A 12,474-nucleotide genomic window follows, 5' to 3' on the forward strand; every position below is an offset into this window, starting at 1 on the left:
TATGTATCAAAAGATGACCTAGTCGGCCATCACTGGAAAGAGAGGCCCATTGGACACGCAAACTTTATATGCCCCAGTACAGGGGAACGCCAGGGCCAAAAAGGGGGAGTGGGTGGGTAGGGGAGTGGGGGTGGGTGGGTATGGGGGACTTTTGGTATAGCATTGGAAATGAAAATGAGCTAAATACCTAATAAAAAATGGAAAAGGAAAAAAAAAAGAAAGAGTCTATTATTTTCTGCTGAATAAGCATATGAAATATTTATAATGGGACAAACACATTTAAAGTTTTTTTGTTTTTGTTTTTGTTTTTCCAAGACTGATTTAGGGACCAGCAAGCTAGCTTAGAGGATAATGACACCTGCCAATAAGCTATGTGCTATATGAGAATGGACACAGACATATGAAAGGACACAGACATATCCACACACAGAGAAACAGAGAGAAAGAGACAGAGTCAGAGAGACAAAGAGGGAAAAAGAGCGAGAGAGTCAAAATAAATAGCACAATGCCCAGATCTCATCACAAAATACAAATAGTATCATGAAATATCAAGGTAGTAACCCCCCAACATACATACATACATACATACATACATACATACATACATACATACATTCAGAGAGAGAGAGAGAGAATCCATCAGTTCAGCTAGTGAGAATTACCTAGATAAATCCCAGGGTGCAATTCAAAGAATAGTGATAAATTTCATCAAAATTTCAAAGGGTTTAAAAAAGAAATAAGTAGCTCAGTGAACTTAAAAAGAATAAATGCCTGAGTAATCTCCCATAAAATACAAATGTAAGACTGATTGAAATTATGGCGACAATCCAGATTTTGAAAACAAAATTCAATAAAGAGAAACATTGAAGAGGACTATACTGGCTGGTTTTGTGTGTCAACTTGACACAGCTGGAGTTATTACAGAGAAAGGAGCTTCAGGTGAGGAAATGCCTCCATGAGATCCAGCTGTAAGGCATTTTCTCAATTAGTGATCAAGGGGGGGGATGGCCTCTGGTGGGTGGGACCATCCCTGGGCTGGTAGTCTAGGAAAATACGTAATAAAAAATATATTTAAAAAAGGAAGAAAGAAAGAAAGAAAGAAAGAAAGAAAGAAAGAAAGGAAGGAAGGAAGGAAGGAAGGAAGGAAGGAAGGAAGGAAGGAAGGAAGGAAGGAAGGAAGGAAGGAAGGAAAGGAAGGAAAGGAAGGAAGGAAAGGAAGGAAGCAAGCAAGCAAGCTGAGCAAGCCAGGGGAAGCAAGCCAGTAAGAAACACCCCTCCATGGCCTCTGCATCAGCTCCTGCTTCCTAACCTTGAGTTCCAGTCCTGACTTCCTTTAGTGATGAACAGCAATGTGTAACAAAGTTACACTATTATTTAAAGCAGTTACTACATATCTGAAATTAAAGTTACATAAGAATGTCAGATAATATATAGCAAAATCACCATATGAGTCATCTTACTTATACTCATATGTATATGTATGTATGTATGTAACATGATGTTTAGATTCCCACAAAAGCAAGAAGAAACTATTGGATCCTCTGGGTGCTGGGAACTGAACTTGAGTCTTCAGTAGATAGCAGAGAAGCAAGCACTCTTAATTGCTGAGCCATGTCTCAAGCCACCACAAAATCAGTTTAATTGAAAATTTTCAAAACAATATTTATCTGTGTTACACTGCACATCAAAAACAAAAAAAAAACATGTCTGAAGCCAGCCAGCTATGGTGGTGCACAACTTTAATCGCAGCACTTGGGAGGGAGAGGCAGGCAGATCTCTGTAAATTCAAGGCCAGTCTGGTCTATGAAGTGAAACCAGGACTCCAAGGCCTCTGTTACATAGAGAAAGCCTGTCTTGTAAAAGCAAAGCAAAGCAAAACCAAAACAACAACAACAACAATAACAACAAAATGTGTTTGAGATGATTAGTAAGCAAAACAGCAGCTGAGTGGACAGCTTTATTAAATTCATTTAAATTATTGATGAGCCATCCAAGAATTGCATGTTTGGAGTAGCAAGGGAAAGGGGAATCCTTATTTATCCCAGGGTAGAAAAGCTGCATATATGAATTTACCTAGGACACTCTTTATTTTCAGGTGAAGGGTCTTTTTCCAGCCAGCTTTCATAAAGTGATTTACTTTCAAAACCATCATCAGGACTGGAGATCTAGAAAATCAAACAGCGGGTATCAGGATCTGGAGCAAGTATATAACCAATATACCTCTATGCCCACATTAGTATCAACTTTCATTGCATGGATACATGTCATATTCTAGTATACAAAAATACGTTTTGCAACTGATAAGAAAAAAACTAGAGAGCCAGGCGGTGGTAGCAAATGCCTTCAATCCCAGCACTCAGGAGGCAGAGGCAGGCGGATTTCTGACTTCAAGGTCAGCCTAGTTTATAAAGTGAGTTTGAGGACAGCCAAAACTATACAGAGAAACCCTGTCTCGAAAAACAAAAACAAACAAACAAAAAAAAAAACAAAAAAAAAAAAAAGGAATAGAAAAAAATAAAAATAAAAAGAAAAAAACTAGCTCAAATACTTCATTTACGATGGCTGTTGTTGGTAACTTCTCCAATTACTTAAAAGGGAATTTCATTTTTTTAACATTTTAGATAAAAGTTTTAAATTGTTTTGGTAAAGATAGTGGAGAAAATGTATATATATTTTATTTAATAAATTCCTTTTATCCAACCAGACAAACTCTACCTTTGCTAGAAAATAAGTCAGTAGTAATAGTATTTAGAGTTTTTAAATTATGCTTAAACAAAGCAGCATTTTTTTTTTACTGTGAGGAAAGGGGAACCCTTGTACACTGTACAGTTATACACTTATACACTATAGGTATGGAGTTTTCTCAAAATCAAAAATAGATCTGCATCTAACTCAGCTACACAAGCCCTGCACTTATGCCCAAACACCTAACAATAAAGATACTTGTACATTTGTGTTCATTGCTGCCCTCTTCACAGTAGCTAGAGATGGAATCAAAGTAGATGCCCTTTAACTTATAAAGTAGGCAATGAAATAAATAATGAAGAAATGAAATAATAAATAAATAAAATAAAGTCGGCAATGAAATAAAAAATAAATGAAAATATGGGACATATATAAAAGGCAATTCCATTAACACCAAAGAAAAATAAAATTTGTAGGAAAGTAGACAGAATTGGGGGGAAGACTAGTCTAAATGAGGTAACTCAGGCCCAGAAAGCCAAATACCATGAGTTGATATATATATATATATATATATATATATATATATATATATATATATATATATATATATATCAATCATACCTTTGAGTTTAATTTTGTATTTAACTTAGAATGTTTATAGACACTAGAAAGTTATAAAGGGCCAGGCATGGTGGCACACACCTTTAATCCCAGCACTCTGGAGGCAGAGGCAGGTGAATTTCTGAGTTTGAGGCCAGCCTGGGTTATAGAGTGAGTTCCAGGACAGCCAGGGCTGCACAGAGAAGCCCTGTCTTGAAAAACCAAAAAAAAAAAAAAAAGGGGGGGGTACTAAGAGTTAGAGATGAGTTCTAAAGATGGGTAGATAGTAGAACTCATGTGAGATGAAAATAGAAAAGGGATATAATAGGATTGGGAGGGTTAATAATGATGTAAGAACACATGCAAAAACCTATTATTCTATTACATAATTTTTTTTTTTTGCAGGATCACTTTTTTTTTAAATTAGGTATTTTCTTCATTTACATTTCAAATGTTACCCCAAAAGTCCAGTATACCCTCCCCCCCCCCCCCACCAACTCCCACTTCTTGGCCCTGGTGTTCCCCTGTACTGAGCCATATAAAGTTTGCAAGACCAAGGGGCCTCTCTTCCCAATGATGGCCGACAAGGCCATCTTCTGTTACATATGAAGCTAGAGATATGAGCTCCAGGGGAACTGGTTAGTTCATATTGTTGTTCCACCTATAGGGTTGCAGACCCCTTCAGCTCCTTGGGTACTTTCTCTAGCTCCTCCATTGGGGGCCGTGTGTTCCATCCAATAGCTGACTGTGAGCATCCACTTCTGTGTTTGCTAGGCCCCGGCATAGTCTCACAAGAGACAGCTATATCAGGGTCCTTTCAGCAAAATCTTGCTAGTGTATGCAATTGTGTCAGTGTTTGGAAGCTGATTATGGAATGGATCCCCGGGTGTGACAGTCTCTAGATGGTCCATCCTTTCGTCTTAGCTTCAAACTTTGTCTCTGTAACTCCTTTCTTGAGTGTTTTGTTCCCAATTCTAAGAAGGGGTAAAGTGTCCACACTTTGATCTTTGTTCTTCTTGAGTTTCATGTGTTTTGCAACTTGTATCTTGAATCTTGGGCATTCTAAGTTTCTGGGCTAATATCCACTTATCAGTGAGTGCATATCATGTGAGTTCTTTTGTGATTGGGTTACCTTACTCAGGATGATACCCTCCAGGTCCATCCATTTGCCTAGGAATTTCATAAATTCATTCTTTTTAATAGCTGAGTAGTACTCCATTGTGTAAATGAAAAAAAATAAAAAAAAATTTAAAAAATTAAAAAAAAATAGCTCTCTCAATGCAAAAAGTCTATGGGTGATGATATGTCTCAACAACCAAAGGCACTAGCCCCCAGGTCTGACAGCTAAATGCAGTCCCCAGAACCCACATGGTAGGAGAGAACAGACTCATTGCAGATCTCACACACACATACATGTACATGCACATACACATAGTATTTTTTCTTTAAGAATACGGCTGAGGTATCCACACTTTGGTCTTCCTTCTTCTTGAGTTTCACGTGCTTTGCAAATTTTTATCTTGGCTATTCTAAGTTTCTGGGCTAATATCCACTTATCAGTGAGTACATATCATGTGTGCTCTTTTGTGATTGGGTTACCTCACTCAGGATGATTCTTCTTAGAATGGGGAACAAAACACCCATGGAAGGAGTTAGAGACAAAGTTTGGAGCTGAGACAGAAGGAAGGACCATCCAAAGACTGCCCCACCTGGGGATCCATCCCATATACAACCACCAAATCCAGACACTATCGCATATGCCAGGAAGATTTTGCTGACAGGACCCTGATATAGCTGTCTCTTGTGAGGCTATGCCAGTGCCTGGCAAATACAGAAGTGGATGCTCACAGACATTTATTGGATGGAACGCAGGGCCCCTAATGAAGGTGCTAGAGAAAGTACCCAAGGAGCTAAAGGGGTCTGCAACCCAATAGGAGGAACAACAATATGAACTAAGCAGAACCCCCCAGAGCTTGTGTCTCTAGTTGCATATGTAGCAGAAGATGGCCTAGTCGGCCATCAATGGGAGGAGAGGTCCTTGGTCTTGCAAAGATTATATGCCTCAGTACAGGGGAAAGCCTAGGCCAGGAAGAGGGAGTGGGTGGGTTGGGGAGCAGGGTGTGTGTGTGTGTGTGTGTGGGGGGGGTTATAGGGGACTTTCAGAGAGGAAAGTAGGAACGGGGGATAGCATTTGAAATGTAAATGAAGAAAATATCTAATAATAATTTAAAAAAAGAATAAGGCTGAGGGATGGCTCAGCAGTTAAGCAGCACTTGCTTTTCTTGCACAGGACCCAGTTTCAATTCTCAAGACCCGCTTGGTAGTTCACAGCATTCTATATCTCCTCAATTCCAAGGGGTTTGATACCTTCTTCTGGCCTCTGTGGGCATTGCATGCACATGATATGCATACAGACATTCAAACAAAACACTCATATACATAAAAATAAATCTTCAAAGAGTTTGAATAGACATAGATACCTTATATAACAGGTGGATAATGCCAACTCTAGAAACCAACACAATCAAAAATCTCAGAGCTAAAAAGGGGAACGAACACAAGCTTCCACCCCTAACGAAGAAGCTATCTCCAATAAATATCCACTTACAAAGGAAAATTAGTTTTCTCCCCTGGTGTCTTGGTGTACATATTAATCACACTTAAGGGTAGGCCCGATGCCTATCAGTACATGGCTAACTCAAAATGAATTCAATTATATTTTTTTCATATTGTTTTGTTTGGATATTTTTTCTTATATGTTATGGTTTTCTGATTTTGTGTTTTTGTAAGGTTTCTTTTGTGAGTGCATGTTTCCTGTGCTTTTTCTTTGATTTGTTTTTTCCATTTTGGTTTGCTCTATTTGCTTGCTAGTTTTTGGTTTGGGTGGGTTTTTGGAGGGTTCTTTGGGTTTTTTTGCTTTGTTATTTTGTTCATTTGTTTTTAATCTTAATTTGTTTGTTGCTGTTGTTTTATTTTGATTTTGTTATATTTTGAGAGCAAGAGAGAAATAGTGAGGAGAGAGAGGACAAAGGCATAGAGTTGGGAGGGTAAGGGATTTGGAACAGAAAAACTGTGACCAAAATAAATATCATGAAAAGAAAATTCATTTAAAAGAAAGAAAGAAGAAAGAAACTCACAGTGCCAAGAGTGGAGTACCTCCCTATAATTTTTTGGTCAGGAAAGTGCAAGAAGCCTCCCCATCCCCCAACAACATAGGTTATTAGTGTCACTTCTGGTTGATACATTAGTTACTTTCCTATTATTCTGATGAAGCATCATGAGCAAGTCAACTAATAGAAGAAAGCCTTTTTGGTCTTACAGCTTTAGAAGATTAAGAGACTACTATGGTGAAGCCTTGCAGCTGGAGCAGAAGCTGAGGAGTCATGTCTTGAACAGCAAGCATGAAACAGAGAAAGCAAACTAGGAGTAGGGCAAGACCTTAAGGCTCCTAAGCCCGATGTCAGTAATATACTTCCTCCAGAAAAGCCACACCTCCTAGACCCCCCAATAAGTGCCATCAAGTGGGGACCGAGAATTCAAGTGCCAGAAACTATGAGAAATATTTCTCATTCAAATATCAAGGCTGCCCAACAGAATTAAATGGGGAGACATTGCTGACACCACCATACATCTTGATAGTAGGACATAAAGTAAAGTTATCCATAGTCTTATGTGATCGTGAACCTGAAAGGTTCAACATTAACCCACCAAGATTTACACACTAGTGCAAATCTTGGTTGTGGGGTTAACCAACAGTTCTCTAATTGCATTTGAGGCCATTCCCACAGGTTGGTAAATGCATGATTTGTATAATAAGTGTTGTCAAACGTGTGGTTCTTTTTGCTAATTTGGTTCTTTTTGCTAATTTGACATTGTGTCAAACTACTTTCTAAATTTTTATGTCTATATCCATAGACAATTGTTACTTTAAATCTTGATCATAAAGGCTTCTCTAAGTAGGAAATGGCAGTGAACATAGAGGTTTATGGCTGCCCCAAGTTATGAGGATAAGTAACTGTGAAGTGGTCATCCTACAACAGGATACTTAAACTCCTACTCCAAGATTCCAGGAGTATTATGCAACATGGCACAGAGTCAAAGTAAGAGCTGAATATAAAGAGAACAGATCTGCACTGCCAAATCTTATGTCAACTTGATATAAGCTAGAGCCATAGATCAGGAGGGAACCCCGATTGATAAAATGTCTTCAGGAGATTGGGCTATAAGCAAGCCTGTAGAGGATTTTCTTAATTAGTGATTGATGATCAAGACCCAGCCTATCGTGGGGCCACTCCCTGGTGTGGTAATCCTAGGTTCCATAAGAAAGCAAGTTGAGCCGGGCGTGGTGGCGCACGCCTTTAATCCCAGCACTCGGGAGGCAGAGGCAGGTGGATTTCTGAGTTCGAGGCCAGCCTGGTCTACAAAGTGAGCTCCAGGACAGCCAGGGCTATACAGAGAAACCTTGTCTCGAAGAAAAAAAAAAAAAGGCAAGCTGAGCAAGCCATGGGAAGCATTCCGGTAAAAAGCACCCCTCTATGGCTTCTTAGTTAGCTCCTACCTTCAGGTTTCTGCCATGTTTGAGTTCCTGTCCTGACTTCTTTTGAGGGTGAAAAGTGATTTGAAAGTATAAAACCTTTCCTCCCCAACTTATTATTTGGTCATGGTACTTTATCACAACCACAGAAGCCCTCATTAAGACAGAATTCAAAATGTTATTTCCTTAGTATGACAAGTCATAGCATGAACTTAAAATAATCGTGTTTGCAGTTGCCTGCATTAGGCCTGCATAAGACTAGGACTATAAGTAGTCAATAATGGAAGGGAAATAAGTTCATGGTTATTCATGTATGCAAGAAGAAGAGAATTCATTATCTTTATTTCTGTACCTATTGGTGAGCCCAGCAAGCTCTAGTGGCTACTACCACAACAATGTTCATAAGGATAGCCCTACTTAAACTCAGTGGGTTAAAGATCCAAAGAGGCATAAATATGAGAAAAGGGAAGAAGGCTGATGTGGTGGGTGGAAGGGTAGGTATACTCTTCATTTTCTAGAGTCATAATGTCCAGTATACTACTGGCTTATGACCCATCCTTGTGGCCTTCAGTCATGATCAATCTGAACTACTTCCACCAGATGCACTATCTGCATTAGTAGGATTTGCTCCATTCCTTGCTGAGTCAGGCAACTGCTTTTCTTTACACTTCTAGTGTCACCTTGATTATTTGACTTAGTAGAGGTGGTGGTTTGAATGAGAAAACCTCCTTAGGCTCATATATTTCAATGTTTGACCCCCAGTAGGTGGAACTGTTTAAGGAGGAGGTGTCTCATTTGGGGTGGGCTTTCAGGTTATACTTGCAATGCTCCCTCTGCCTTGTACTTGCAGGTAAGGATTTAAGTATTCAGCTACTGCTCCAGTACCTGCCTGCCTGCCTGCCTGCCTGCCTGCCTGCTGCCATACGGTTAGTTACAGACTCACCCTCTGAAACAGTCAGCCCTTAGGAAACTCTTTCTTCTATAAGTTTCTTGGGTCGTGGTGTCTCTTTATGGCAATAGAAAAGTAACTAAGATGCCAGGTGTGGAAGAAATTATAGTAATTGGTTTACAGGATGGTGGAAGTGCCACATTACCTCCCAGGGTCTTTGTATGGCCATCGATATTAATTTCATGCTTTTGTGCAAGGTTCACAAATAAAAACTTCTACTTACTGATTCAAAAGTTCTTATCACCTCTGACATCAAAGACAAGAACTATTTTTCTACTACAGTACAGATCATAAAAACATATTCTGAAGTATTGAATCATAAAGATTCTCTTTACACTTGCTTTTAGGAAAGATACTATTGTGAGACCTTCCTATAAAAGAACTGGAAATAAGTTTAAACAAAAGGGTAAGGTTACCATCAAGAGGAAAAAGAGCACATTTGTTTGAGGGAAAAAGCCTGCTTTTAGAGATATTAGCAGTAAACAGACAGGTAGAGCAAGATTAAAGAGATTAGGAAAAAGAACCTCTAGTAACATGGCACTTTTCATTAAGGCTGACCTTAAAGCAGCAAAAATTTTACAGTTATATTCTTTTGTTTTAAATATTCATGTTGCTTGTATTGATGTGTGGTGGTTTGGTTGGTTGGTTGGTTCGTGTGTGTGTGTGTATGTGTGTGTGTGTGTGTGTGTGTGTATGTGTGTGTGTGTGTGTGTGTATGCACCATGTGTGTTAAGGTGCCTATTGAAGTATAAAATGTCAGATCCCTTGGGGCTGGAATTACAGGCAATTGTTGGTGCTGGGAGAACAGACTCATGTCCTCAGAAATATCAGGTGGTGCTCTTAACCACTGAGCTCATCTCTGACACTTCTGTAAGATCTGTGATCTCTACAGCAGAACTACTCAAATAAAGGGTACGGACAGTATGAGTACATTATCAGATTTTATTTTGAGATTCAATGTGCTTTAGTTCTCAAGAGCATTTAATATATGCTTAGTTTAATTCTTAGAAGGTTTCTGTGTAATCACCAGTGGCAGATAGTCTCCCTTTTGCCTTTGGACTAACTAGTGTCCGTTCTACTCACTACCTTGACATACAGTGAACTATGTGGTGATAAATCCCAATGATTTCTACACTGACCAATTTCTAACTTCCTTGACTTATTTTTAATACTTCATTTCTTAGCATTGTCACAATGACAACAGGAAATAAGTTATTTATTACAATTTTTTTTTCCTCAAAATTAAGTCAGTTGCTACTTAATTGCCTCATCAGCTTCCTGATATCAATTTAGAAATCAATGTAGCTAATAAAGACAGATGTGCTCTCCATTCCTCATGAAGTAGTGAAGCCAGGTATCATCACTTACCTCTCTTGCCACTTTGTAAACCAGCTGGTTTAGAAGAGGAGTACAATCAACTCGAAGAGTGTAATTACCTAAAGAACATTTCAACACAAAAGGATTATTTCGGCAACCAAATGAAATACATTTATGCTTAATTGCAACTTCTTATTTCAAATGTAACAGTTTTTAATTCAGAACGCTCCTGAGGAGTGAGAAAGGCTGCAGAGCATTGTTGAGACTGATAAAGGAATGATGGGCTCTATGGCTGAGGTTGTAGCTCCCACAGCCAGCAGTCAATTTTCCTTGTAGCAACACTTCTCAGGGGACAGTGTCAAAGAAAGCATTAAGACTAGAGAACACATTCTTCATTCTTTCATTCGAATTGGTAATTTAGATCAATTTATTAGACATGTTGTATGTTATAACAGCTTCAGGGCCAATACACAAAACTGCACTGAAAATCTGGAGGTAAATACAATGTGTCCATTCAAAAGCAGTTCCAATAAATAGGGAAAATGCTATTTTAGTTTTCAAGAAAATGTTTTATGAAGAAAATAATTTCTGTACAATGTTTTCTGCAAAATATTACTTTTGAAATATTTCAGCCAAATTTCACTAATTCTTGCACAAGAAAAGTGTGGTAGATACTTTAAGTAGCCATCCAGGACAAGCAAATATAAACCAAAGATAGAGCAAGAAAACTAGGATTCAGAGCTCAGGTGTAAGTCCTAATGATTGATATGAATTATTTTTCTTATAGTAAAATTAAAAACTAAATTACTGAGGTCTTGTCCAAACAAAAGATTTAAGATATATTAAATTTGAATTTATATAATTAAAAATTTTTTAAATCAAAAACATTTCAGACACTCTGGAGCACTCCTATAATCCTAGTGCTGAGGAGGCAGAGGTGGGAGGATAGAGCGTGTAGGTCATGGCCACCATGTTCGAGGCAATCTATGAGACTCTGGTCTCAAGACAGGCTAAAAGAAGACCAAAGAAACAAAAACTATACTACCTAGAAATGAATTACTGAAAATGGAACTTACTCTTTTTTCCCCCTTTTATTGGATATTTTCTTTATTTACATTTCAAATGTTATCTCCTCTCTAGGTCTCCCCTCTGGAAACCCCCTATCCCATCACCCTCCCCCTGCCTCTATGAGGGTGCTCCTCCATCCATCCACCCACTCCTGCCTTCCAGCCCTGATATTCCCCTACACTGGGGCATCGAACCCCCTCAGGCCCAAGGGCCGTTCCTCCCACTGATGTCCAACAAGTCCATCCTCTGCCACATATGCAGCTGGAGCCATGGGTCCCTCCATGTGCACTATTGGGTTGGTGGTCCAGTCTCCGGGAGTTCGGGGGTAGGGGGAGGACTTACTTTTAAACACTGTATTTGACAATGAAAGAAGATGTACCTTCTATAGCAGAATCTGAGTTGATGTAAGCAATGCTTCTCTCCTGTAGGAGCTTTGCATTCTCCTGCAGTTGAAGCAAAGTTGTTAATTCACACTATTCTATGCACATATAAACAAAGTAATGACAACAATCTTCCACCAAAAAGTCTACTGATGTTTATATGTTAAATACAGTACCTATCCACAACCACAAGTTAAAAGAAAAATTTAATAACTGCTTAATTGATTATAGCAATAAGATTAAAATAAGAAAATGAGAATATTATGAAGCTGTGTACTAAAAGCAAAGGGTCCAACAAAAATAATGTCAGGTGTAATTCCTTGATTCTCTGTATCAGAATATGCTGAAATTAGGGTATAAGTTTTGGCAGCTGTACCCAAAATCTGCTGAATCTGAACTGTTTGAAGTGAGGGCTGGAATCTGTTTTCTAACAGATGTCCCTAGAAACCGATCCTTATATCTACTGAAGTTTGAGATCCACTAAGTGGATTCCTAAGTGTAGTATAAGGGTGAAAAATATAAAAGTCCATTTATGTATTTTTATAAAAATCTATAGAGAAGTGCAAGAATAAAATAAAGAGTAAAATGCCCATTCTATGTGCTCAGGTCCTGGTTGAACAACCAGCACCAGCGTTTTCAGCTTCCTGCCTGTGGATATAACGTCATCAATTGCTTCACATACCGTCACTCCCTGCTTTGCTAGCATGATAGACTGTACCTTGGAACTATGAGCAGAATAAACTTTTTCTACCTTGAGTTGCTTTTCGCAGGCAAAGTGTTCTAACAACAAGAAAAGTAATTAATACAGTTGTCTTGATTATAATCAAAGTCTCTATTACAGCATTTGCAGGGTCTCACTCTGTACACAGGGCTGGACTAGAATTCATATAAACTTGGTTTGCCTCAAATTTAGAGACCTTCCTACCTCTGCTGCCTGAGTG

The 12,474-nt window shown here is 38.7% G+C and overlaps 1 protein-coding gene across 3 annotated transcripts in view; it reads right to left on the reverse strand.

Moving 5' to 3' along the window:
- Positions 1 to 12,474, reverse strand: part of Naalad2 (N-acetylated alpha-linked acidic dipeptidase 2) — a 75,588-nt gene that overhangs the window by 15,367 nt on the left and 47,747 nt on the right. For all 3 annotated transcript variants that reach the window (NM_001357399.1, NM_001357400.1, NM_028279.4), the window contains 3 exons: positions 11,533 to 11,596; positions 10,137 to 10,204; positions 2,074 to 2,165 (listed from right to left, as the gene is read on the reverse strand). In NM_001357399.1, the coding sequence (NP_001344328.1) occupies positions 2,074 to 2,165; positions 10,137 to 10,204; positions 11,533 to 11,596 (224 nt within the window). The remainder of the gene's footprint in view (positions 1 to 2,073; positions 2,166 to 10,136; positions 10,205 to 11,532; positions 11,597 to 12,474) is intronic.

The sequence above is a fragment of the Mus musculus genome, chromosome 9 (genome assembly GCF_000001635.26).
Source record: "Mus musculus strain C57BL/6J chromosome 9, GRCm38.p6 C57BL/6J".
In the NCBI taxonomy this organism is placed as follows: Eukaryota; Metazoa; Chordata; class Mammalia; order Rodentia; family Muridae; genus Mus; species Mus musculus.